Genomic DNA, 27,432 nt, shown 5'->3' with positions numbered 1-27,432 from the left:
GCCCCGTGCTGGCCCAGACGCTTCCTTACTGCTCCCCATTTAAGCTGCTCGCTGGCACGTCAGGGGCCACAGCTGTTGGCCCAGCATTTGCAAGGCGTCTGGGTGAGCTGGGACATCAGTGCCTCACGCCGGCTCCAGGGTCAGGCCCTGGGGATGCGGTCTGTACGGTGAGGACACAGGCTTACCTTCTGTTGCCATTGGGACACACGAGGCGGGAGCGTCAGGCCCTGGCCAGAACCTGGACGTCCCTCCAGAGCATCAAGCGTCAGGCACGGCGTGTTTTCTGTTGATCGATTTGGAGACACTGACTAGGAGCCGAATCGAAAGGCTCGAGGAGTCCAGGTGGTGGCAGGGCTGAGACTCGAACCCGGGCCTCCTGCCTCCCAGTCCTGCTCACCACCCACCACGAGCCCTGAGGCCCCCCAGACTGGGGAGGACACACGGCCCTCGCCGGCTGAGTCAGGGCGGGCAGGAGGTCCTGGCTGGCTGCCCCCCATGCCGCGGGCTCTGCTGCGGGGCCTGGGGGTGCCGCCTGGGCCCCCCTCTGCAGCCGCATAACCATCTCTGCCTGCAGCGGGGTTTTCCACCGACGGGAGGAAGCCGGGTGGGTTTGTGCCAACACAGCTCTGCAGCCTTCCCGCATCAGCTGTCCTCCAGGGAGGCTGGAGGCTGTGAAGAATGAGATATAGGAGCCCCTGTGTCCACATCCTCAGCGACGGGGTTGAGATTCCTCACCAGTCTCTGCTCATGCCGCACCGTGGGCACAAGCGGGGAGGTATCAGACTGGGACACGGGGGGCTTCTGAAAAGAAGGAGGTCTGTCCTGGAGTGACAGAGGCCACAAGAGGGCACTTACGGGTTGGCCACTGGGCATGAACCCCAGCTTCTCACAGTTCCTTGTCCCGGGAACCCTCAGAACCCGCACGTTCTGAAAGAGGTTCCGGAGAGCCTCCGCTAAGAAGCGTGGTTGGAGTGAAGGGGCCAGTGTGCCCAATACGACAAGAGCTCAGTCCGGGAGCTGCTGATGGTTGGTGATGGTGATGATGGTGGTGATGATGCTGGTGGTGATGGTGGTGATGATGGTGGTGGTGATGGCGGTGGTGAGGAGGCCTGTTGAGCCAGAGGGAGCTGGATCTGCTGAGTAGGGGTAGTGCAGCAGAGAAGACTTTGCAGCCAGACTCCTGGGCCTTTGAGGCTTCTGGAATGTGCTCCAGAGAAGGAGAATCGGGACTGAGCATCCTCCAGGCACGGCCTGGCCCCACCGTGAGCCAACATCAGTTTGCGCCGGTCTCCACCCCGCCCTTCACAGGTCATTTGGGAGGAGGGAGAAAGGAGGGGCTGACCGGGCCCCGGGGAGGGGTGGGCCCCGCGGCGGGCAGGGATCGATCAGTGCTTAATCGAGTTTGGGGCTGGCCCTGGTTTCTGCATGACGCTGCGAGCGACTTAAGATGTTCCGTTGCCCGAACGACTACAACAAATGTGGAATCTATGAGAATCTCAGGGGAGACGCTTCCCCCATGGAGGGGCCGGAGGGACAGGGGGAAAGAAAGGCTACCCCACAGCCCATGCTCACAGCACACGCCCGCCTCCAGGTCCCTCCGTCTCTAGGCTGGGGCCACGGCAGGGAGACCCCAGAGGGGGCTGTCACAGGAGATCCAAGCCCCTCTGGCTGGGGCGAGGGTGGTGAGGGCTACGGGACCGGAACCTTCTGGGCTCCCTTCTGCGGCCCCAGTCTGGTCCCGGAGGCTCCGTGCGTCCGTCTCCCACCCCGGCTCTGCCTCCTTCTCTGCCCAGCTCACTGCGGGTGGGCAGCGGGTGTTGCCCAGACTTAAACCACTTGAAAACTCCTTTGAAGGGAAAGCTCCTTCCCTGGGCCCCTCGCGACTGACCTAAATGGTTTCTATTATAATGTTGCCGGGATATGAACAAACACCAAGCCGGGTGTCCTCACCAGACTATAAACTGGAAAAAGACTGAAACCACTTACAGATTAAACACAAACAAAACTGCAGAACCAATAACATTTAAATTGGCAGCATTTTTCTAGGGCAGATGTTCGGGGGAGGTCCTTGGGCGTGGCACCTGCCAGTTTGCTCCACGTTGACGCTTTCTTCTGCCTTTGCCCGGAGGCTGTGGAGTTGGGGACACCGCCCACATGTTGTCTGAAACCCGCTGGTAACGGCAGAGCCCCCGTATTTCCCCCAGAGCTGTCCCGGGGCACTGGTGGGAGGGGCTCCCGGCACCTGTCCCAGGCTGTCTCCTTCCAGCACTGCCTTAAATGGGCGTGACCCGGTCGTGACAGGGGCAGGGGACCGAGCCGTGCCCGTGTCCTGCCACGCTCTCTCCTCGTGAACTGCTCCCGGAGGGGCATTCGGGCAGGAAGCCAGCAGGGTGCTGTGGCCCCGGGCGCTGTGCCCCCCCCCCACCGTGTGGCCTTAGCACCACCCCCTCTCCCTGTGCAAAGGCTGCGGAGCAAGTGTGGGCACACTTGTAGGCACAGAGTGCCCTCCAGGACGGCCAGGCTGCACCCACAGGCGCAGGTCCCCAGTGTTTTCTAGAAGAGTCCTTGGAAGGAGCACGGCTTGCCTGACCTTCATCGTCCTGATGTAAAAGGGTAGCTGGGTGGAGGCACGTGTCCCCACCGAGGGCCCAAAGTCTGGGATTCCAGTAGGAGACGTTCACGGGGCCCCAACACCAGCCGGGACGGCCGCCGTGGTCGTCTCCAGTGGACCCTGGCGGGCTCTGCCTCCCTGGGGGACGGTGCTCAGAGAGGACGGCTCAGCCCTGCGTCTCTGGCAGGCGGTCCCCGAGGGTGGCCCAGTGGACGGTGTGGGGGACCCGGGGAGCGTGGCGGGAGGGCTCCGTGCCTTCATGCCCTTGTGTGGGAGTCCCTGTCTGAGGGGCAGAGAGCAAGGGTCCTCGGTGCACCCCCACACGGGGCCAGGGACCCCGTGGCCCGCAGGGTGTGCTCGCAAAGCAGCCGGACGAGCCCAGGCTCTGCCCTGGATGGAAGCTTCCGGCTGCTCCGGGAGAGTAAAGTGTTCTCGGGGGCGAGCAGATTGCCCTTCAGTCACGAAGCCGTGCAGCTCAGTGAGCTCGGAGCGGTGGACACGGGCTGGACCCTCCACCCTGACATTCCGCGTCCCCCCGCCCAGCCCTGCCGCAGGCGGGGAGCCCCCTGAGCCGCCCCTTCCTGGCTCGGGCTGGGGTCGGGGGCCGGCGGGAGGAGCTCCCGGCTGTGTCCACGGTCCCCCACTGCCTGACTCGGACCCGGTGCTGGGCCGCTCGCGCGTCTCTTAGAGGAAGGAGGGGCTTCTCCGGGGCACGTGTGCCCGTGTGCCAGGCCAGTGTTCCCAGGGCTGGTGAGGCCATGTTGCTGGGGGGCTGCGTAGGGACCCCTCCTCCGATCCCGCTGCCGTCCTGCTGTGTTTTTGAAGGGCTGTCCTTTCCCCGGAAGGTAGTCTCTCCTTCGTCTCTTCTCAGAAGTGTCCCCGCTGCCCCCTGTCCGGCCCCGTCACTCTGTGGCTCTCCTGACCCGTTTTCAGCTCCATTCACCGTTGGCCCAAACGCCGTCTGGGCAAACTGACCATCCGGCAAATTCCCCACCTGTAGTACTGTGGCCCCTGCCTGCGGGCCCTACGCTGTGGCCTTTCTCCCCAGTGCCCCGCCTCTCTCCCCGGACCAGGGCCACCCGCCCCACCATGGCCTCGTTGCCCCTCTGGCCCTCTGATGCCCGTCCAGCTGTGTCCCGAGCAGCCTGCCACACGCTGCCCATGGCTGCAGCGGGCTGAAGCAGCAGGGGCCTGAGGCAGAGCCCGTGTCCCTGGGATGTCCGCGTGGAGGGCAGTCTGGAGCGGGGCCAGGAGCCACTCGGGGCCCCAGCCTGAGGCTCCCAGCGCTCGCTGCCGGGGGAGGGGCAGGCACCCAGCCAGCAGCAGGTGCACAGAGCCGCCCCGGGGTGCGTGTGGGCAGGTGCGAGCATGTTCACAGGGAGCGGGACCGGCTGGCGAGAGGAGGTGCGAGTGCTGGGTGCCTGGGGGCGTCTCTGGGGACCCATGCGAGGTGGGGACGGGCCGAGGGAGGGGCAATGGCACCCCCCACGGCCGAGCAGACGCCCCATCAGAGGCTCCATTTTGGCCCCCAGCCCCAGTCTGGAAAAGCCTGCATTCCCGGGCCCAGGGACAGGCCAGGGGACGTGCCAATGACGCCTGATGAGACGGGGGCCCAGCTGCCCACGCGGCTGAGGCCCCTGACTATCAGCCACTGGGGGCACCATCAGCCCCTGGCGGGTGCCCTCCCCGGCACCAGAGCTGCCTCAGCATCACCGACACCGTGACGTGTGGCACGAAAGGTCCCTGTGTCCCTGGGACACGGTGGCCGGAGCCGTGCCTGCCACCGCCTCCAGCAGGAAGTGGGCTTGGGCCGGCTGAGCTGAGCTCTGCAGCGAACAGAAGGCGTGTGCTCAGCAGCGGCCGGCCAGTGCCCTCCGCGGGGCCGGCCCCCGGCACACCCGGCCGCCACGCTGCGTGGGGGACGGGTGGCCGTCAGCCGCTTGATGCATCCGCTCGTGTGTGTGCGCACGCACTCGTGGACGCACAGACGGGTGCGTGCTGTTTGCCCGTGTTCGTGCGTTTAAGAGTCTGTGTGCATTTGCGTGACTGCCGTGTTCCCGTGCGTGTGAACAGGAGCACATGTGAGCAGGCGGGGACATCTGTGATCGGCCGTGTGGACACGGCGAGGGGGGCTGCGTGTTCCCCACTTTCAGAGCTGCGTGTGTGACGGGAAGGAGTGGAGGGGTGGAGTCCGCGGCCTCCAGGCTGCTTCCATAAAGGTGAACGGAGCCCAGGAGGAGCCCGGGGTCACACTGCGGTGACGTGGCCTCGGCTGAGGGCCTGGCAAGGCAGGGGGAGCTGCTGTGAGGCTAACGGGAGCGTCCCGAGGTCCTCAGGGTGCACGCGAGGCTGGGGCCCTCTCCCCCAGCGTCTGTCCACGGCCGCCAGCCCCAGTGGCTGCAGGGGGTCGACCGTGAGGGATGCGTGTCCGTGAGCGCCCCGACAGGCTGAGCCCTGTGTGGGCCCCTGCTCCTCCTCCCGGCACCGTGCTCCCCTGGGAGGACCGGGCCTGAGGGTGGACAAATGCTGCTGCTGAGGCCCCGCAGCCGGCACACGGCAGTGCAGCATGGAACCCAGGCCCTTCTGCCGGCCCTGCCAGCTCGGGCGTCTGGCCGTGTCCCAGGGTGTCCCGCACCCTGGGCAGCACAGCCCCAGCCGGGACCGGCCCTCAGCACTGTCTGTGCAGCCCCCTCCTGGATGACGCAGTTCCCCGCCTGCGTGGCCTTCTTGCCTGCAGAACCTCGTCGTCCTCTCGCCGCCGAAGGGGACGTCGTCCCCGAGACACCTTGTTCTCGCTCTCGGACCCTCGGTCAGGCGTTGGGGCGGCCCAGGCCTCCCTGGTGGCGGAGCCTCGGTGACCGCGTTCCCTGGGTGCGGCTCAGGGAGACAGACAGGGAGCGCGGATGCGGATTCCCTTTGATCCACACTTAAGCCCCTTCCTCGCCGATCCTCACCGCTGATCCCAGAGAAGCTTCCCCGACACTTGTCAGGATCCTCGCCCAGACGCCACGCAGGGGATTTCCGGGGATTGGGCCGGGCGTGTGCCTCAATCCGCAGCCGCTCCGCGGGCTTAGGGTGTCCGTCTCCTGGCTTCCAACAGGGCTTTGGGGCCATCTTTTGCCGTGACAAAGTGGTGCATCCGGGACAGGACGTCGTGGTGGGGCCCTGGCAGGAATGATGAGCGGAGGAGGAGGGAGGCCTGGCGGGGGGGGGGGGGGTGGTGCACTGGGCAAAGCGCTGGCTCCCACGTGGCCGGGCCCGGGAGGGGCTCCCGCCTGCACCCAGCGTCTCCCCGAAGGGTCCGGCCCAGGACAGCGGCCGCTCCTTGCAGAGACGTTCCTGGGGACGCTGCGCATGGAGTCCTGCGCGTCCCCACCCTGCCCTGGGGAGCCGCACTGGTTCTCAGCTGCAGTGTCTTCCGTGCTGACTTTCCAGCTGAATGAGAAGTGTGTCCGAGGGGTGAGTGTCCCTCGTGTCACAGGCTGCTGTGACAAAATGCCACCCCCAGGGCAGCTTCAGCAGCAAATGTTTGGGGGCCAGGATTTGAGGCAAGGGCACCGGTGGCTCAGGTTCCAGCAAGAGGCCTCCTCTGGCTTCTCACATGTCCTCGTGGGCTCGGTGCTGAGGGACAGTGGGGACTCGGTGTCTGCTCTCACACAGGCACCAGTCCTATGGGACCAGGACCCCACCCTCGTGACCTCATGTCACCCGACTTCCGTAAGAGCACGGTCCCCGAGGGCGCACACGTTGGGGGTTAGAGGGTCAGGGCTTCACCTTGCGACTTAGCGGGGTGCAGTCCCGTCCGTGGCCTGGCCTGGAAAGGAGCGGGTCTCAGGGTGACCACCTAGTGCATCCTCTGGACGGCCCCAGGTCCCGACCCGGCCTGTCTCCCGGCCCCGCTGGCCTCCTCCCACCGCCCCCGAGGGGACAGGCACACCGGCACAGGGCAGATGCACAAACACGCGCCTGCGCTCGCTCGGCCTGGACCCCCGTGTGCGTCCTCCGGCAGGGGGGCGGGAGCTGGGGCTGAGGCTGTGGTTGGAAGCGTGCGTCTGGCCCGCTGGGGGCATCCGGTCTGAACGCGCAGACCCTGCACGGGGGACCCTCCGATTTGCGCGGATCCCCTTCCTGTAAAAGTGCGGTCAGCTGGCCGTACGTGCCTCTGTAAGGACGCGCACTGTGTCCTAACTCGGAAAGCAGCCACAGGCCCGCAGCCACAAAATGATGGGGTGCCTCCAGCAAGGGAGAAACGTGGCTCTTTTCTGCCTGGAAGCGGTTGGTTCGGGCTTTATGGTCACCGCGTCACTCCGGGCTCAGCGGCCACCTGGGGTCTACCCACCCTGTCGCTTACCTGCACCCCAGGCGATGACAGGGGCTCAGGTCAGCCCCCCGCTTTTGGAGGAGGACCAGGGAGGGGCCATGGTCACTGCGAGACCCGCCGTGGATCGGTCCGATGGCAGCACTGGCCCACCTCCTGAGGACCCCGCTCGCAGCGCCCACCCCCGGCCCCTGCATCCCCATCCTTCACCCAGCCTGCGTGTGCCACACCGGAGGGACATCGGTGCTGCTTTTTTTTTTTTTTTTTTTTAATTTTTTTTCAACGTTTTTTATTTATTTTTGGGACAGAGAGAGACAGAGCATGAACGGGGGAGGGGCAGAGAGAGAGGGAGACACAGAATCGGAAACAGGCTCCAGGCTCCGAGCCATCAGCCCAGAGCCTGACGCGGGGCTCGAACTCCCAGACCGCGAGATCGTGACCTGGCTGAAGTCGGACGCTTAACCGACTGCGCCACCCAGGCGCCCCAAGTGCTGCTTTTAAGGAGAGAACAGACTTGTCCACTTCAGGACGAGGCCGTGGCTGCTCTCTGAAACTGTCCTCAACACCCCATTACCACTTACTGGGGGCTGGGGGCTGGGGGCTGGGGGCAGGGCTGGGCCTGGGGAGCAGCACTGATCGGGGTCCAGGGCAGCAGTGGCCGGCCGCCCCACGTGACCTGGGCGCCGCCCACCAGACCTTTGGCCCCCGTGGCCCGGCGCCCAGGGTGGGGTCAGGGTGCGGGCGCCGCCCCAGCTGAGCCACGCTGACCGCCCTCCTGTCTCCCACAGCTCGGATCATCAAGACAAAGCAGTGGTGCGACATGCTCCCGTGTCTGGAGGGTGAAGGCTGTGACCTGCTGATCAACCGGTCAGGCTGGACGTGCACGCAGCCCGGAGGGCGGATAAAGACCACCACGGTGCGTACGCGGCCCTGCTCGCTCTGGGACGCAGGGAGGGCGGCGGGCCCCGGGCACTGGGTCCTCAAGGGGAGGTGGCCCCACACCGGCGATGACGGGGGCAGTCGGCTTCCTGGTGTGGAGAGGCCACGCCTGCCTCCACACCCGCCTCGTTCTCTGGGCTCCAATCAGTTGGTCCCTGGGCTGTCTCCGCCCCCTCGGGCCGTCTCGGAGAGCGTGACAGAACCACTCAGGAGGTAGCTGAGGGCCCACGCACAACCGGTGGTTGGTGATGTTGTCTCGTTTCTGGGGCAAGGGCATGCTCGAAGCTCCAGGAGAAGGGGTTGGGGCCCCCCAGAGGGGGGCGAAGGCTCTTAAAAGAGCAGGATTGACTGGGGAGGGGTGGTGACCTGAATGTCTGTTCCCACCCTGGGCACTGCAGAGTGGCCACTCGGCAGAGGCCCCGACAAACCCCCGAGGTGCCCCCTGTCCTTCCCCAGCACCCCCCTGTCTACTGAGGGGGCACACCGCGGACCCTCCTTTCCAGGTGCTGCGACCAGCCCTGTCCCCATGGCTGCTGTTCCTTGGGGGCGGGGGTGGGAGGGGCAGGAGGGGAGGGGAGGGGGTCCTGGGACTCCTCGCTGAGGTCCCTTTTCCAAAGGTAAGTTCCTCGAGGCCTGTGCAGTGACGGCCCAGGCCACGGGAGTCGGCGCCCGTGTCCTCTGGTTCTGGCCCTGGGGCTCTGCAGGCCGAGGCCCACACGGCAATGACCTCTGCTGCCTGCTGGCCCATTCTCACCCCAATCCCGCCCTTCCTCATACGCTCCACCTAGAAACTGAGGACTGGAGTAGGTTGTGATCTGGCCGTGACTCCCGCCTCGGGAACGTTGAGTCAGGGAGGTCTGGGGTCCCTGGGGAAGCATCTGGAAAGCCCCACGGGGGTCCGGGCCTCCTCCCAGGATTGCTGTGGGAGCCGCAGCCCTCAGGAGCTGGGCCAGAGGAAAACCCGCGGCCTCTGGGTGGAGCCCATATGCTCCAGGCCCCTCGGGGGCACGGTCTGAGCAGCGGCTGCCCGTTGGTGGGAGTTAGGCAGTTCTCCCTTGGTGGCAGCGTGGGCTGGGCGGGGGGCACTGGCCACATGCGGCCCTCAGCTGAGATAGTCACTTGTTCACCCGCGATGAACACGGGAACGGCCACCCTGTCCTCATGCCCATCAGGTGTGCAGGGACCTGTCACCTGCCTGGCGGCTCCGAGGGAGCCCAGGGGAGCTTCTGACCTGTGGCCACCAGCTCCAGGGGCTCGTTATTCTAGGGTCCCCGTCTGTGTGCCGTTCCCAAACGGGGGAGACCTGGGGACACGCAGACCCTCGCTGGCCAGGGCCACTGTCCTCCATCCGTGGGGACCGAGGGGTCAGTGTGATAAAGCCGGAGGGCGGGGGTCTTCCCAGGTGTCTCTAGACAGAGCTCTGGCTCTCACGGCAAGGCTGGGCTGCGGTGACCCGTTTGCAAAGCTTTCCGAAAAGTTTACTTGAGCTCTTGACCCAAACACCGTATAATTGGAGGCGTAGTCCGGGTTTCAAGGTTGCGTCTCGATTCTCTTATAGATGCTCAGTTAGCACTATGGGGTCTCCCCTTCCATCACGACGGTTTTCCCGTGAGATGGGCTCTGAGGGACCTCGTGATGGCTTGGCCAGGTGACAGCCAATTCCAACTCAGTGGCTAGAGCGTGTCTGGAGCGGTGCCCCTCCCCCCACCACGTCTCACCTCACGCCTCCGTGTTCCCTTCTCTGTGCCCACCCACCTGTGAGTGGCCCTCACGCGGGGCCCCCGTACGCGGGTGCGATACGTTAATGACTCCAGCTCCTGGGGAGAGACCCCGGGCGCGTGCTGGTGTTTGCGTGTCCTAGAGCGTGGCTCCTCAGAGGGCAGCTTGCTCCCCATTAGTGGGTCATGAAGTTAATTTCCTGGATCATGACCAGCATTTAAAAGAAGTTAGAAGAAATACAGTAAAACAAGAGAGTCCCGCGTCGTGAGGGTGAATGCCGCGTAGTGAAAAGCCCACGCACGGGGTCACCAGGGAGATGGGGTTGTCACGGCAGGACACGGTGAGGTGTGGTGGCCCGGCGGCCTCGGGGCGCTCCCATGTCTGTGTGGCCCCAGGCTCCGCTTCTCGCTCCGCTGGCCCGTGGACCTTGGCCTGCACCGGGAACGTGACCCGGGAAGACGCGCCCTCCCCCATGTCAGGCGCTGAGGCCATGAACTGCATGTGTCATCAGGTGCTCGTCCGCGCACTGGTGCTCTGTCCCCCGAACCAGATAGAAACCCACGTTCCCGGTCAGCCATTAGGCGCCACACTTGAGTTCTGTGCGGAGCGAGCACCCGGTTGGGGGGAGTGTCTGTCCCGTTCTGCTCAGGAACTGGGACTTCGTGGAAACTGGCTTCCCCCGAAACCACACTTCCCAGGAGCCGGCTCTGAGACGAGGCCCGGCGGCCGCAGCCTGAGCTCGTCTGTGCCCAGAGGTGGACATCCTGCCTGGCTGTTCGGGACTGCAGGCAGTCAGGGGGTCACGGTGTCCTGGCATCTCGGCTAGACCCTGGGAGGGGATGCCCGGCGGCCCAGCCTGGCCTGCCGACCGGTCCCGGAGCTCAGCACTTACTACGGAAAAATTCACACGGCAGACAAGCGCCAGGGCGGGGGTGGGGCTGTCATTGATTCCTGTTGGGTCCTGCCTGTTAACACCCCCACGGTGCTGAGTGTCTTTCCACAGAGCCCTCGTCCGGGCCGAGCAAGCTAGCATGGGACGGGGTGGGGGCCACTGTCCCTTCTACTGCCCATCTGTACCATCCTGAGGATGATGTGTTGTCCAGATGGCCCGCTTGGCCAGGAGCTCCCACCTCAGCCTCCTGCAAGCTTGGGGCCCCACACCCTAGAACTTCCCACCCTGGACCCGCCCACCCTGGACCACCACACCCTAACACCCCACCCTGGACCCCTGCATCCTGGACCCCCACACCCTAGACCCTCCCACCTTGGACCACCCCACCCTGGACCCCACAACCTAACCCCCCTACCCTGGACCCCCACACCCTGGACCCCCACACCCTAGACACCCCCCACCCTGGACCCCCACACCCTAGACCCCACACCCTGGACCCCCGCACCCTGGACCCCCATACCCTGAACCCCATACACATTTGGCCCCAACACACTGGACCCCCATACCCTAGACCCCCCACACCCTAAGATCCCCACACCCTGGACCGCCACACCCTAGACCCCCACACTCTCATCCCTCCACCCTGGACCCCCACACTGTAAAATCTCCACACCCTGGAACCCCGCACCCTGGACCCCCATACCCTGGACCCCCACATCCTAGATCTCACACCCTAGACCCCACACCCTAGACCCCCATATCCTGGACCCCACACACTGGACCCCCACACACTCTCCACACACTTGCACTGAGAATCTTACAAGGACCAAGAACCTAGCAAATGATCTGGGCCCCCTGTTAAAAAAAACAAACAAAAACACACGTGCTGCTCATGTTGCCATCTGGACACCTGTATAAAGTGACAGGGACAAGAGAAGGAGAAAGGCACAGGGGGAAGGAGAGGAGACGGCAGGAGGCACCATGCAGGCAGGCCCTCCCGCCTGGCCCCACGGCAGACGGCCCCAGGGGGTTCGTGCCAGGGTGGGGCCCATGTCTGGTGCGTCTCCAGGTGGGGGAGCTTCCTGAAGACCCAGGTCCTGAGAAGCACAGGCCCCCTCAGCTCCCGGAACGCTGTCTCTCTGGAGGATCCCTCCACCGTGAGTCCCCTGCGCCCCCCGCCCCCCCCCCCCCCGCCAAGTGACCGCAGCCACAGCTCATTCTCACTGGGCTCTGGGGGCCGGAGGTCAGATGTCAAGGCGAGGCTCCTCCAGAGGAGAGGAGGGAGGGTCTGTCGGCCTCAGGCCGGGTCTGGGGCTCCGTCGTCACGTAGCCGTGTGCCTGTGGGAGCCAGTGGTTCCCTCAAGAACGCTCGGCCGTCACGTCCAGGCCCGTCCCAGGTTAAGGATGGTTCTGTCTCATGAGCTTTATTTATTACACCTAAGATGACTCCATTTCCAAAAATGTCACTTCCCGAGGGTCAGTGGGCATGAATTTTGGGTGGGACGAGGGTCCCATCCCATCCCATCCGCTAACTTAAACCAGCCCAAGGTGGGTCGCCGTGGCATGGGGCCCGAGGACCCTTCTGGGAAGCCCAGCCTCTGCCCGTTGGGTCTGTAGGCCATGCTGGAGGACGTGGGGGAAAGCAAAGGGCCAGTGCTCGAGCAGGGAGCACAGAGGACGCAAACCACAGGCTGGAGGCACAGGCGCCCGGAAGGCCGTGGAGCCAGTGGCCGCGCAGAGAAGCTGGCGGGGTGCCCGCGGGAGCGGGGTGGGAAGGGGGCAGGAGGAGGGCACGCCAGTGGGGCCACATGTCCCCGACCTCTTCCCTTCCTCCCCCAGGTGGGGTCCCTGAGCCCCCGGGCGGGGGAGGAGGGTGCGATGGCCCCACATCCACCGTGCTCCCCTGTAAGGGGCCCCCGCCGACCTCTCTCGACACAGGGGTGAGCTGTCACCCCCATGCTCTCGCGCCCAAGATTTGTGACAAGAGTCACGGTGGATTTAAGACGCTGAGTTGGACACCAGGGAGATAAAAGGCATTTTGGGGGGATTACGTGTATAGTTTTTATGAGGACGGAGGTATAAAATATGTATAAAATGCACACGTGAGCACATGTGCACCTGTGGTTACACACGCGTGCGCATTTGTGTGCACATACACCTGCACGAGTGTGTGTGTGCAGAGCAGATTCTGTTAGCCCGCTGGTGGAAGGACGGAGCCCCAGAAAGTCATAGCGTCGATTGTTGACGAGAAGTAGGAAAAACAGAGACCAGTTCAGGAGGTCCGAAGAACACAGGGTCCAAAAACGGAGAGAAACGGAGGAGAGATTATCAAAGAAATACGTAAGAAAAGAAATCCCCAGAGCTCAGAGGTGCAGGTTGCAGAGGGAGGGGTGAGTCAGTGCGGGGCCGCGGGCCGGCCCAAAGCCGGAGGGGAAAGGGTCACGTTCGGACTCGGATGCGGCCGCTGCTGTCCTGCCCAGTCGCTCGAAGCCAGACCTGAGCAGCACATGTCTTCCCAATTTCCAGGACGCAGCTCCCGATCTGGGGTTCCGGGACTGGAGGAATGTTCCCGGGTGTGGGAGAGAGCGCCTCTAGCCGGTGGGGCCCCTCCGTGCATACCCTGCGGTGAGAATAAAGTCCTCCATTCGTGAAGAGGACCGAGCAGGATGAGCCCCGGGGGAGCCCCGGCCCAGCCTGCTGCAGCCGTGGGGCCCCCAAGCTTTGGGCCGCTCTCGCGTTTCTCCCCCACGGGAGAGCTTTATTTATTACGTATCTCGCGAGCCCGTTATTTGTGAGGCACTGCGGGTCCGGGAAGTCCCGGTGGGCACAAGCCCTGCCCCCACGGAGCCCCAGGAGGGTCCTCAGGTGACTCCCCAGGGAGGCGACGGCTGTCTGAAGTGGGCAGAGACGGTTGGAGGAGAGCGGTCCACACGGGCACCTGTGGCCTGCTCCCAAGACAGCCTGGCTTCTTAGGAGCTGGGGGGGCCCAGTCGTCTCCAAGGGTGAGGCAGGGCCCCAGGGGACATGGAAGATGCCGGAGAGTCCCTTCTGCGTGCGCCGGGGGCACAGGGACAACTTCAGGAGAGCTTTGTCTTTGTGAGGCCCGCTGGGGCCATGGTCTCGAGGTCACTCTGTCAGGGAGAGGGTTGCAGATGAGACTCTGTGGTCCCAGCTGCAGAGGAGGGGACCCACTGGGTCTGCGGTGTTAGAGAGGGGACATGGTGGCAGCCGTGGTGGGAGGGGCAGGTGTCAGGGTGGACTCGTGTTTCCGGCCTGGTGACTCCTGTAGGCATCCAGGACCACCCCCCGGCCCACACACTAGGCGCTAGGCCGTCCGAAGTCAGCGTGGCAGCCCCCGGGGTCCGGGGTCCGGGGTCCGTGGCTGGGGTGGGGGGGTTGGAGGCCCCCAGCGGGGAGGGTGGCGGGTGCGGTCGTGGAGGCACCCACCTTCAGAGCGGCCGACCTGTGTGTGGTGCGTCTGCTCTCCCTTCTCTGCGAGGGGTCCCCTGGTCCCTCCCAGCCCCCCCCCTCAGGCCCACGGGTCAGTAGGAATTCCCGCAGCCTTGCCGACCTTGGGGTTTGTGTGCGCCCAGCTTTCTGTCCCCTGTGAGGCCTCCTTCCGTCCCTCCGTGCTCAGGGCGACCCAGGGCTCCTTCGCTCCTGAGTTCCAGGACCTCCGGGAACGTGGACGCAGTCTACCACTTCCTGCGATCACTGTGTCCCCAGCCTGGCTCTCCCGGCCGCTGAAGGCCCGCTCGCCCGTCTGGCCGTCCACCCGCCGCACCGGCCGGCATGTCCTGAGCACTCCTAGCGCCCGGTCCGGGCCAGCCCGCGCCGCGCGTGGAAACTGCAGGTTCTGGCCCCACCGGGAGGGGACGCGCTGCTGGTCCCTTTCGTGGGCCCCGGGCCTTCAGGGCTCTCCAGACGTGCCTGCCAGCCGTGAGCCCCTACAGGTGGGATCATCCCGACAGCTTCCAGGAGCTCAGTGCCTCGTGGAGGCGTTTGGGGGCCTCTGGTTTGTCTCTGATCTTGAATGAGCCATCCCAGCAATTAGAAGCTTTTATTACAGAGCGGGGTCTCAGCCGCCGTTCTGCTGCTCATTCTGAAAACCAATAAAAGAAAAATGACTCTGGGCCCCGAGCGAGGCAGCGCGGGGCTTTATTGGCCGGAGGCCACAACTGGCTGGCTTGTGGCAGGTCTTTCCTTGTCTGCTTTGGGGGAGGGAGACAGTGGTCCCTGCGGATCTGCGGGGGTTTCCATCAGTCCCCCCGGCAGGTGTCCAGGCCCCCAGCCGAGTGCCCCCGGCTCTGTGCGTCGAGGCCCTTCCCGGCGTGCCCAGCCTCTGCAGGCAAGCTCATTTGCCACGTTCCCCTCCCAGGGCATCTGTCCGTGTAGACAGGGCTCCCTCCTGCACACATTGCCCCAGGCCGGCCTCTGTTTCAGAGAAATACACCCTGGGAACCCTGTGAGCAGCCCCGGGTGCGGGGTGCATGGGATCCTGGGAAGGCGCCCGGAACAGACGGTGGTGTCAGCGGGGAACCTGGCCCTGTGTTGATCCAGGTTGGGCCGTGTCTCCCCTCGGCCCCTGCCCCAGGATTTGGGGGGCAGGTGGGGAGACCGCAGCGGGCTCTCAGGAAGTGGGCCTCCGGGTGGGACGATGCAGGTCAGCAGGGCACGGGGTCAGAGAGCAGTCGCAGAAGACGAGGCTGGGGCTCCAGGAGGCTCCTCATCAGAGCGCAGGATGGGACGAGGGCCCCGCGGGATCATCCCCGGTCCAGCCTGTGCCGTGTCCGCCACGGCGGGTTCCCGAGGAGGGAATTAGCGGCCGCCCGCGCCACTTGTAGAGCTCTATCACGCATCTTGGCGCGAGGACGAGACGGGTAATGGACGTGCCTCTAACGGACAAACAGGATTTTCAGCTGGAGAGTTTCCGTTGGGATCCGTGCGGTGGGGGCATGTGGCGGAGCCCCTCACGCCCCGCACGCGCCCGCGAGGATGTGCTTCTGGCGTCTGTTCAGGGCTCTCCTCTGCCGCGGCGGATGCCGGGCGGAGCTTTGGCTGAGAAACCGCGCACGGTGGCCCGTGGCTCAGGGCCTCCCCTGCCGCCTGCAAGGATCAGGGGACAGAGGGCCAGCCGTGCCGTGAGGTCTGGGGCTGAGCGGCCCCTCCCGCAGGGCCGAGGGGCCGCCGTCCGTCAGGCATGTGGAATCGGATGGAATGGTGTTTATGGCGGGTCCGCTGGAGCCCAGGCAGCGCACAGAGCGTGGCCGGGGTGTGCCCTGCCGGGAGGGAGGCATCTGGGCTCAGGATGGGGCGTGGCCGCCCGGGGGAGCGGAGGGGAGGAGGGCGGAGACGCGGGAGGACTCCCAGCCAGCCCCTCTCATCTGCCCTCTGGGAGCATCTCTGCAAATACGACGACGTCCTGCCAGGGCAAAGGGCTTTTGTCAGGTTTCTAGGATTAGCGTCCAGGGAGGCCGAGCGGAGGGCAGAGCTCCCCCGAGCAAGTCAGTGCCTGCACCCGGCTAATTCTTTCTGCCGCACAAACAATGAAAAATACCGAGTCATTACTCTGATCCCTGTCTGCAATCCATTTTGTGTTCCTTGAATCACTGCTATTTATCACCACAGTAATAGCTGGACTTTTTAATAGATTCCGTGTGTAAACAAAGAACGTGGCCGGCCGGCCCGGCACCAGCTAGCATCGTGAGCTGCGGCAGTCTTCATTTGCTCGGCAGAAGCGAGCCCAGAAACGGAAAATTGGGTTGACCGAGCCCGCATTATTTCCGTGGGCACTTTCGGCCGATTTCGCGATGGGAGACATCACGTGCTGGTAGCTGTTTAGGGTAACGGCACTGCATCAGTCTCAATTTTCCTGAAAGCACTTGTTCTCTGGATTGTTTTAAATACGTAAATGGCACACGGTTGAATTGCGGGGGGACGTGCCCAGTGGAGAAACCAGTGGGCCTGGGGCGAGCCCCCCGCCACGGGGTTGGGGCGTCCCTCATGCCACAGAGGTGATGCCAGCCCGCCAAGCCGACCACATCAGGGTTGGGGACGGGCCCCAGCGCGAGGCCTGGGAGGCTCAGTTCTGCCGTCTCCTCGCCCCTGCGTGGGCAGCTGGGGCACAGTGTCGGGGCTCTCCCTCCCCTCCCCCCCTCCCCTGCCCTCACCTCCATCCTTCCTGGAGCCATGTTGGATGCTTGGGATGCGGGGAGGAAGCCTGCCTAGTCCTGCCCCTCAGAGAGCTGACGGGCCCCCGTGACAGTCCGTGGAGGGACAGCAGTGGACGGGCCCCCGTGACAGTCCGTGGAGGGACAGCTTTCGGCCCCTTTTGGGCTTGCACAAGTGGCCATCGCTTAGACGTGAGGTCAAAAGTGTCTGCTGAATAGATGGGGAAAAAATGCCGGCCTTTGGAAGGCACTGGCCAGGCCTCCATGTCCCACCGCTCACCCTGATGCCTGGGGCTCCGGGATCCAAGAAGGTCAAATGGTCCCAAGTCTCAGCAGTCCACAGGGAAGGTGGGGACCCTGCCTCAGACACAGTATGTGCCCCCCCCCCCCGGTAAGGGAATCTTCTGGAGCGAGCGGACCGGCTGCTGCCACCACATTGCCCACCCTGTCAGCCCACCACACGGCCGTGGGCTGTCGTGGCCTGCCCTGTGCCTTTGCCCAGAGCTCTCCTGCTATCCCAGAAGTCAAGGGGGGTCCCTGCGACCCCGTGAGCATGAAGGGGCCACCTTGTCAACAGCGAGTGTTTGATACGGGCTGATCAAGTTCAGAGTGATCCCGAGTTGCTGGGACTGTTTGTGTTAATTCTGTCTTCTGGTCCCGGCTTTCGTGAGCTTTTGGGCAAAGTGATCCAAAACATGTTTTTTCCTGTTGGTTTAATACGTCCTTATGATCTTACAAATGCCGTTGCTTAAGGCTTTGCTTCTTTGTAAAGGACAGAGGTAAACCCAGCCCCTCTCGGCTGTGCCGTGATGTGTAAGATCACATAAGCGAGAAGTCAGTCGGTCAGTGTGCACACTGCACAAACCTCCAGGGCAGGATGCCTTCCCTGCCTGGCGCCCACGTCCCAGCCGGCCCCTTGCACCCCTGGTTCCGATCATGCTGCGCCTGTCTCCATTGCTGTGCCTCCGGGCTCTGTCCTCTGTGCGCCCGGCGTGGGGGGCTGCTGATCCCAGGCCAGCTGTGCCGCCTGGACAGCAGCACCGGGGACAGGGTCCTCCGCCGGCCGACCCCTCCCCAGTTGTCTGCGTGCCACTTGGGGACCACACGGCATGTGACGTGGACACTCATTAAAGATCCGTCTAAAACACAGAAGGATTTCTGTCTCAACCCAAATTACCTTAAACGTCAACTCCCAAATAGACCCGAGGCGTATACTGGACGACGTGGGTCCTGGGTGGTGGGTCCAGAGCCGCCCCCGCTGCGTTCTGGCACCCATCCTCCCTCGCGTCTTCTCCCCCGGCCGGAGCACCGAGCTCGGCCCCGCCAGGTGCTGTGTGTGACCCCCCTCCCCCCGCTGTGCCCTGCTCCGTGACAAGCCTCCCACTCTCCGGCCGCTTCTCCGCTTTCTGCGTGAGATCGTCCCCACCCCTTTCACGTGGTGATATTTCTCATGCACACGTTGGTAGCCTCAGTTTCCTCATCTGTGGGATGGGGGAAGAGTGCACCCCAGGCTGACCTCACAGGTCCCTGGGGTGGTGGGAAAGGGAGAGGACGGTTTACGAAAGCCCAGGGGAGTCGGTGTGGGTCTGAGTGTTGCTGGTTTCCTCGTGTGGCACCTTCCGGAATATTCTGGAGTGCTCACATCCCCAGTGGCTGCATCATGAGGAAGAAGCCATACCCGCAGCCCCTTCTGGGAAGCCCCCGGCCCATCTGGTAGTGGGCGCTGGGTAGCAGGAAAGCCCCGGGGTGCTGGCCGTGTTGCCGCGTCTCTTGGTTTTGTTTGAATTTTGGCTGCGCCTCACTTTGTGTCGTCTCTGCCCACGTGGCTTCAGGTCTTCATGGGACTGATGAGTGGGGGAGGGAGGAGCTTCCCTCGTCCCCATTACCACGGCCATCCACGCTAGGACGGAACCAGCTTGTTGGACATTTGGAGGAGAGAGGAATGGTCTGATCCTTCCTCCACGTCTGCGAAGAACCGGCCGGGGCCCCCTGGATTCATGTGGCGGCTGGACTTTCTGGACTCATATGGTGTCACGCTTGTTACGACAGCTGCGTGGTCTTTGCCTCGCTTCCGGTCTTATGTATTTTTGGAAATAAAACCAATTGGCCATCGCATCAAAGAAAAGAGAGACACGTGCTGAGTTTGGTAGCCTCGCTATGGGCGTGTCGCACGTGGATGGGAGGCCCCTTCTTGGCACATTGCTTTACCGTCTGCGCCCCAGCTCCGACGAGAACCTCCTAAAATGCAGAGAGAACCTGCGACTTCCTCGTCGCGCCCGGGCCCGCCCTCGAGCCCCAGGCCCGGCTGCACCCACGGGGAAACCAGCCTGCAGAGGTGGGGTCGGGCCAGCAGGAGCGCCCCCGATCGCCCTGCAGAGACTGACTCCCAGCAGCATGACAGGACAGGAGGCGGTGGGTGGAGGTGAGCTTCACTGGAAGGGGCGGGGTGGGCAGGAGAGGGCAATGCGGTGGCTCACGCAGGGGCCTGTGTGTCCACTCAGTTCAGCGTTCTCAAAAGAACATAAAACTCTCCAGCTGAGGCAGAGCACCTGACCTCCCAAGGGGGATAAACACCCCTGGGAGCTGCCCCCCTCCCAGTTGAGAGCCTGTTGGGGTCACGTGAAGGCTGGGGGTCTCTGTGCATCCAGACCTTCCAGGCCAGCCTGGAACCGCAGGGCTCCCCCCTCCCCCGCCCCGCCCGGGAACCCAGAGGAAGGTTGGAGACTTGCTTGCCACCGGGCCTCTTGGCTCATTCCAGGCCAGGCTAGGCCTCTGCTTGTCCGAAGGGGGTTTAAAAAAAACATCAGGGCCCAAGTTCAAACAGGAGCCTGTGGGAAAATGCACACTGTGGAAAGGAATACTTCATAAAGCATTAAAGGCAGAGTTAGCTCTGACAAGAGCTGTTTAAGGTACACAGAGGAGACTTTTGGAGAATGTCTGCTGGTGGGTGTCAGAGACATACAGGGGGCTGTGCCTTCTGTGACCCGGGAGCCGCGAGCCACAGAGAAAGGACCGCCCGGGGCAAAGGAGGTTTGCTGGGTGAGCTGGAGGAAAGGCAGGATACCCGAAACATGAGTGGAATCGAGAAAGGCGTTGGGAGCTGCGAATGAAGGAACCGTCCCTGCAGAAAACCGATGCCGTGAAGTGTGGGGGTCTTCAGCCAAGGAACAGGTCATAGGAGAAAGCCACGAAACGAGCCAGAGAGAAAAAAGTTGGTAGGTGTGAGGGCAGAGGGCACATTCCTAACCTGAGAAACAGGGCGCTCCAGAGGGGAAGCCACCGTGACCAGGAAAGAAAGAATCGTCAGATTAGGGCAAAAGTAGGACTGGAAAGAAAACCCCCAACTACAAACAGGTCAGAAGCATCAGGACCCACGCACTCCATGGCCTTGTGTTTGCGTGGAAAGGTTGAGAGGGGGCTGCCTCATCCCGAGCCAGGCTAAATCAGGGAAATAAAATTAAGACAGGAGGACAGAGGTCCACAGAACCTACGAAGGCACAGACCAGGCGCCCTCTGAACCGGAAGGAAAGGAAGGATCACCACCAGGGATTTGATTAAAACATACTGTCACTTAAGAACTCAACCCCACTTCGGGGCCCCTGGGTGGCTCAGTCGGTTGGGCGTCTGGCTTCGGCTCAGGTCATGATCTCACAGTTTGTGAGTTCGAGCCCCGCGTCGGGCTCTGTGCTGACAGCTCGGAGCCCGGAGCCTGGAGCCTGCTTCTGATTCTGTGTGTCTCTCTCTCTGCCCCTGCCCCGCTCACACGCTTGTCTCTCTGCCTCAAGAATAAATAAACGTTAAAAAAAAAAAAAAAAAGAATTCACCCCTAGTTCGAGTTGCTTTTCAGACCAAGGGACTAAAGAAGACACTTTTAAATTTGCGAGGATTTAGAAAGTGTACCACCCACAAAGCTTCCCTGAAAATGTGAACAAAAATCATCTCAAGCCAATTGAAGAAATAAAAATCAAGAGCTGATGAGGGAAAAGGTCATGTGTGAGAAGAAGAATGGCGATTCTCGATACCAACAGGTACGTGGAGTCAAACAAATCACCCCTGTGAGTGTGCTTAGGAAGTTGAACGCAAAATCCACAGCATGTATTTAGTACACTGTATATTGTGAAAGATGATCGTTGTGTGATAGTAAACCAATTTGTAGCCTCTGGTGAGATTAACAGAGGCTGACATGCCGGAGCAGCTGGTGAGTAAGAGAAGAGTGACCTAAGGTCTGTTCGTGGAGTAGAGGACCCATGATGACTTAGGTCGTTAGAGACATGGCTTCATCATTGAGAGTGCGTTCGATTACACAAAGGTGGCCGATAAAGAAGAACCTGATTCCTTCAAACTATGGCTGAGGAGGAAACATGTGAAACGTGTGTGTGTATAAAGACCTGAACCGTGAACGGACCATAACCAGAAATCGGAGTGGGACGTGCTATTCATGACAACTTCTGTGCCAGCGGTGACAATAAACGTAAGTGGATTAGTCTCCCCTACTAAAAGGCAAGGACTGCTTAAATCGGGTTTTAAAATAATCAAATATACTGAAATCATTGTTGCATTATACGTTGATTTGGATGTAAACTTTAAAAATAAAATTTAAATTAAATAAATAAATGAATAATCAAATATAGGAAACCTTCTAAGGGCACTCCTACAAACAAAAATTTTAAAGCAACAAATAAATAAAGGTATACCTGGCCAAGGAGAGGGAAAGGAAATCAGTAGGTAAAAATGACCAAATTGGAACATGTCGATTTAATGCTTAAAGATGATACATGTAGGGTCATACAAATGTTTATAGTTATTGACACATATCGATAATTAAAGTCCAGCATAATGAAAGTATCACGGATTAGCATACATTTCTGTGACGCAAGCCTGACTGCAAATAAACAAAATGATCAGAAACATAATTTTTAGTTGGAAATTTATACAACCCTTACATCTGTGTTAAGATCAAGTAAAAACCACAGATAACAATAAAAATAACCAGGACGTAGATCTTTTGAACAATAAAAATATCACAGCTGAATTTGCAGCTACGTACTGAACATTAACATACAAACAGGATGTTTCCAGTTGCCCATTGTTGATGAAACCCTTGCAGAAGAATCCATAATCCACGAATCGAACCTGCCTAAGAGGGAAATGTGTCAACCTTCTTTTCTGGTCACTTTCCAGTATATGTAAGATGCCCCCCAAAATAAATAAATAAATAGTAATAACCCCAGCAGCCAGTACCTTCCCACAGTGTTTTGGTCAAATGGAAGGTCGGGGTGGGGAGGTGCGAAAGGATGAAAAAAGTGGTCACACTCGAGTAGCCGTGTTCAGGGTCTGAAGTCAGTCTGTTGCTTGAGCACCTGACACCTGCCTAACTCAGAGCTTTCTGTGCCTCAGTGTCTACATCTGTAAAATGGGTGGGATGCCAACCCCCTCGCTTTCCAAGGCTGCCATAGAATTGAAGGATTTAGAAGAGTAATACTGTCGCAGGAGAGCCAGCACATCCCAGACGATAAAGTCCGTGCGGTTTAATCACTTTCCAAATGTTACAAGAGCCACACACGTGTATTGCCAGGCACAGTGAAAGATGGACTTTGGCATACTAATGTCTTTAAGTCACTTTATCTTTCAACTTTTTTAATGTTTATTTGTTTTTGAGAGAGGGAGACAAAGTGTGAGCAGGGGAGGGGCAGAGAGAGCGGGAGACACAGAACCTGAAGCAGGCTCCAGGCTCCGAGCTGTCAGCACAGAGCCCGACGCGGGGCTCGAACTCACAGACCGTGAGATCGTGACCTGAGCCGAAGTCGGACGCTTAATTGGCTGAGCCACCCAGGCGTCCCAACAGCCGTGTTCTTAAAAACATTCACGTGCAGGTATCTTTTCCCCAAATACTGGAAAATTGCCCCATTCGTTTTAGGGACTAGGGAAACCACGACACCTGCTGTCTCCCCAGAGGTCCGAGAACACACAAAGCCATTGTGGTCCACAAAGATTGTGTTTGTGATGTGGCTCGGGCCGTGTGCTGAGCACTGGACTCACTCAGCAAAGTGCCCCTGGGGGCCCCCGTGTGCCCCGCATTGTTTTGGGCTAGTGGATACATCTGGGGGACCCCCGAAATGTGCGGGGGTGATTGGGACACGCATCTGTGCCTGCATAAAGTAACAGAGTGCTGAATAACTCAGTCCTTTAAGAAACACAGCAGGCACCACAGAGTAGATTTAGGTAAGAAATAAACATCAATTTTAATATTTTAGAATCAGAAAAGACAACCAGCCCCACAAGAGGCTCAGATAAACACGAGCTCTAATTCCATAGATGCTGAAAAAGGCACCAGGCAGGAACCACATTTATTCCTAAGGAAAATATCAGACCACAGCATCCATACCACAGACCTCCAAGGCCACGTGGAGGAGAAGGCAGGGGGCCCCCCCACCCCGGAACCTAACATCCATCTGAGATGACGCCGAGGCAGCCAGCAGCCAGCCGTCTCCGTGATGACCTTCTCGAAGATCTGGCAAGTGCAGGCGCGCAATTATTTGATACGAGAAAATACAGTCATTGTTACCCCCAGATGAGGAAAACAGGTGTTCCCAAGCCTCTGCAGAAGCCGCTGAAATGCCTTGAAAACTAATCAGTTTATTAAAATGGACCAATTATGAATACAGAGGGTTGTCCCCTTGTGTTCATCTGTACGTTTTTGCAGATACAAGCTGAGATCAGATAAGCTCTAGGTCAGAAATCAGCAAACTATGGCCTGGTGGCCAAACCCGGCCCCCTACTTATCTTTATAAATAAAGTTTTATTGGAACACAGCCTTCCTTTCACTTACAGGTGGTCTAGGGATGCCTCGGGGCTGCAGCAGCAGACTTGAGTGGTTGCAGGAGAGACTTTACCCCCTGCAAAGCTGAAAATCTGTACCCCCTGCCCTTTGCCACTTGAGTTTGCCAGCCCGGGGCTAGGTGAGGGGAAGTCCTCCGAGCCTGCCCGCGGGGATACGGAATTAGCAGCTGGTTGAATGTGGCGAACGTCGTTTAGGAGGCGAAAGCAGGTGAACTTGCCCGCAGACTTGAGGAAGAAACTTGCCTACCTGGCTGTGGAGGAGAGGCTAGACAAAACAGAAGCTGGTTCTGTTCCTACTTCAAGGCAAATGTGTTTCAGAAGCGTAAGGGTGTGTTAAAAATACACAAGTGAAATAAACCGGAGTAAGAGGGAGGGGCGATCTCTGTTGATAACAGGAGAAAACATGTGAAGTCACTCGAAATAACGTTTTAGTGAGAAAAGGTTGATTACCTGTATAAAGATAAGGGCAGAGTCTTATCAGGAGACAATTAAAGGGATTTGAATAAATCCCTTTTTCGATAAAGTCGGTGAGTGCCTAAACCCTGTGTGGTTGTCTGTGCCTTCAGATTTAATGTTTACATTTAATACAAGTTCAGTCAAATCTCCGATGAAGTTTTTGGGAACATCACAAGGGATTTTACGTTTTGTGGGAGGGTAGGTCCGTCACGGTGGAGGTGGAGGAAGGCTCTGGGACAGAGGCCACCGGGGTGTCCACGTCCCGCCAGGCGTGCACTTGGCTGTGCAGGGGGAGCTTGTGGGTGGCTGAGCCCCGGGCTGGGGGCCGCCGAGCGGCCCCCAGGCTGCACCCCAGCCGTCACCCCCCTGGTCCTTGATACAAGGACCGAGGGCAGACTTAAAACCTGATGCAAAGTGTTAGCCTTCCCAGGGTTACTTCCTGCTCCACGGACACGTGGCCCCGAGTGGAACGTGGGCATCCGTGGGATGGACTGAGGGGTGCGGTGAGCTGCACAGACCAGTGGGGGAAGGGACGGGCCCCCGACAGCGGGCCGGGGAAAACGGGCTTCGTATTTGGGGGCAACTCAAGTCAGAGTCTGACCGCTCACCTCACGCCACATTGAATTCCCCGGGGACTCCAGACTGGATGTGGCCACCCAGACCGTGGGACGGCAGGAGAAAGTGAGGGGGCAGGTGGCTTCAGGGTGAGGACAGGGATGCAGTCGCTATAAATTGCGTCTGAGGAATCGGGAATAACCAGGAACACTCCAGACAGCACACATGCTCAGACGCTGTTGTGCACACGCACGTAAATCCACCTGTTCGGGTTGACGGCCACCGTGAGCCATAGACTGTTCTCCCCACTGTACAGATGAGGACGCCGTGAGGTTCCAGAGTCAGCAGGAGCCCGACACGCCCACGCGGGGCCCCGCCTTCAGCGGGCCGCCCGGACTTACCTTGACAGCCCAAACCTCCGAAAGCCAAACCCACCTTCCCAAAAACAGACAGGTCACAGGGTCGGGAGGCAGTGGAGCCCCCACAGCAGGGCTGGCTCTGAACTGCGCGGAGGAGGGACGGCACGCAGACAGGAAGCTAGCCCAGCGGCAGGGAGGTCTGGAAACAGCAAATGGGAACAGCGAGGAAAGTGGGGAGAGAGACCCCCAGTCGGGGAGCGGGCAGCCCGAACACGAAGGAGGTGCTCGCGTGTGGTTTTAATTCCGTTGGGTCTCACGTGGAGGCCTCGGGAAGGATGTGCCTAAGAACTGCCTTTCGAGAAAGTGCTTAGGGGACAGGCGTCAAGAGAAGCAGAAAGATGCTCGGGCCATTCGGAGGCCAGGCTGGCGGGTGCTCAGAAGGGAAACGTAGTCACCACATGACCCGCCGCTCCTGTCCCACGGGACCCCGGGCGTCCGCCCGACCGAAGAGGAAGCCACGCCCACTCAGAGAGCCGTGCTCGCGGGACCGCAGCGACATTGTGCGGCATGGCCCGGGCGCCCTGCTGCTGATGAGTCCTGCCGTTCAGTGAATATCACTCCAGCAGAGCAAGGCCTCCGCTCGAGAGGCCGCACCGGGGACCAGCCCTGAACGAATCGCACAAGGTGAAAGACGCCAGACATGAAAGGCCACCTTGTGTGACTGGCTCACAGGAACTGTTTAGAAAAGGCAGACGGGGTGGGGGGGGGGCAGAAAAGTCCGTTGAGGGGCCGCCGGGGCTGGTAGAGGGTGGTGGAGGGCGGTCGTGACTGCTGAGGGGTCAGAGTTCCTTGTATGCGGGGGGGTCTTCTGACGGGCTGTGGGGTGGGCCACACACCCCAGGAAACAGCAGGCATTGCCTGGACCCTCCGGAAGGGTGACTGCAGCGTGGGAGCCGAATTCAGTGCAGCTGCTACAGACAGGTACATGGAGACGTCCTTTTGGCCAGTCCTCTGCCTGGTCCCAGGGCTCGGGGACCGACCGCGGCCCCAGTGTGGGCACCACCCGGTCCCAGGGCTCAGGGACGGACAGCAGCCCGGCGGGGCTCCAGCTCAGAGGCCCAGACCCGGCCGCGCAGAGCTGACTCCATACTGGGAGTGTTCATTTTCCCATCAGTGGCCCCAGGAAGGAGACTGGGGAAGGGGTTTGATCCTGAGCTCCCGGAGCACACAGGGCCGCCCTCCCCACTGTGGATGGCGGACGGCAAGGTGTCGGCCAGAGCACTTCTGGTGCCGCCTTTGAAGAGCGCCACCCGCCCGCTCTGTCATCTCTGCCTCCCCTAGGTGCCACCTGCCTGTGAACGTGGGCCACGGGTCTGCTGCTCGCGGCAGGTGGCCGAGGCCGCCGTGCCCCCGTGCCGGCTGGGGTCCGGTGTGGGGCTGGCAGGGGCAGCCTCCCGGTTAGCGCAGGCGAGGGAAGGACCTCAAAGCCGGCGCTGCCGTGGGGCGGGGACAGAGGGCGGGTGTCCAGGCTGCAGACCTCGCCCTGGATTGTCAACGCCCCCCTTCGGAAGGCCGCCTGGCAACCTGGGCTGTCGTAAAAGACCCGAGACTTTAGGGAGCTCGAAGGCCAGTCGGTCTCCCTGCCAGCAAGGAGGTGGCGGGGACCGGACCCAGTTGGTGGCTCTGCCCTGGCCTCACGGGCACAGGGAGTGGGCGCATGGAGGCAGTGAGGGGGCATCGGGTCCTCCCGGGAGTCGTGGGCAGAGCTGGACTCGGCAGGAGCCCCGAGGGGACTCGGGGTCAGTCTCAGCCTGGGGTCCTCACCCAGTGGGGACGCCTCCCTGAAGGAGCCGGGCGGCACCTGGGCAGGAGGCTGCCGGGGGTCCCGGCCTCGAGAGGACCGAGTGGAGCCGTCACCTTCCCTAATCCAGCGTTAGCGGGACAGTGACGCACCAGCAGAGCAGACAGAGGGGGGCGCCCCTGCGGGGTCTGCGGGCCAGAGCCTGGCTCAGGATGGAGGGCCCTCACCTGCCTGCTAGCGGCCGACAGAGGGGGTCCTCCCAGAGCAGATGAGGTCTCTGCACACCCCTCCGTGGAAGGGGTTGGGGGTGGTCGTGTTGGAGACCCACGAGGGGCCCAGCACATGGTCATGAGTCCGGGGCGGTCCCTGTGGGTTCTGCCAGGGCCGGACGGGCCCCTGCTCTCAGGGCAGAGGGCAGGCTGGGGAGGGGGCAGCAGGGAGCTTCCTCGAATGTCACCGTGACTTCTCAGATCGCGGAGAGACTCTCAGTGGGAACCCGAGCATCTGAACCACGCCCCCCACACATTGTGACCTCTGTGACCTGCATGACCAGATCTCACCGGGGCATTCCAGCCGTGTGGGCCCCGGTGCCCCCTCCCAGGTGGGCGTTTGCCCGGGTGGGCCCGCTGGTGGGCCACAGCCGTCCCAGCCCCTGTGTCACCTGGGGCCACGTGAGGTCACTGGGTGGGTCCCTGTGTCACCTGGGGCCCTGGGAGGTCACCGGGCGGGTCCCTGTGTCACCTGGGGCCCTGAGGGGACACTGGGTGGGTCC

General features: G+C 61.4%; 1 protein-coding gene across 2 annotated transcripts in view; it reads left to right on the top strand.

The window, feature by feature from the left end:
- TAFA5 (TAFA chemokine like family member 5) overlaps positions 1-27,432 on the top strand; it is a 191,819-nt gene that overhangs the window by 147,893 nt on the left and 16,494 nt on the right. For both annotated transcript variants that reach the window (XM_086711966.1, XM_086711967.1), the window contains exon 3: positions 7,718-7,845. In XM_086711966.1, the coding sequence (XP_086568092.1) occupies positions 7,718-7,845 (128 nt within the window). The remainder of the gene's footprint in view (positions 1-7,717; positions 7,846-27,432) is intronic.

This window comes from Puma concolor, chromosome B4 (assembly GCF_028749965.1).
Source record: "Puma concolor isolate L17-30 chromosome B4, mPumCon1.1.hap2, whole genome shotgun sequence".
NCBI classification, from domain to species: domain Eukaryota; kingdom Metazoa; phylum Chordata; class Mammalia; order Carnivora; family Felidae; genus Puma; species Puma concolor.
This window is presented reverse-complemented; position numbering and strand designations above follow the sequence as displayed.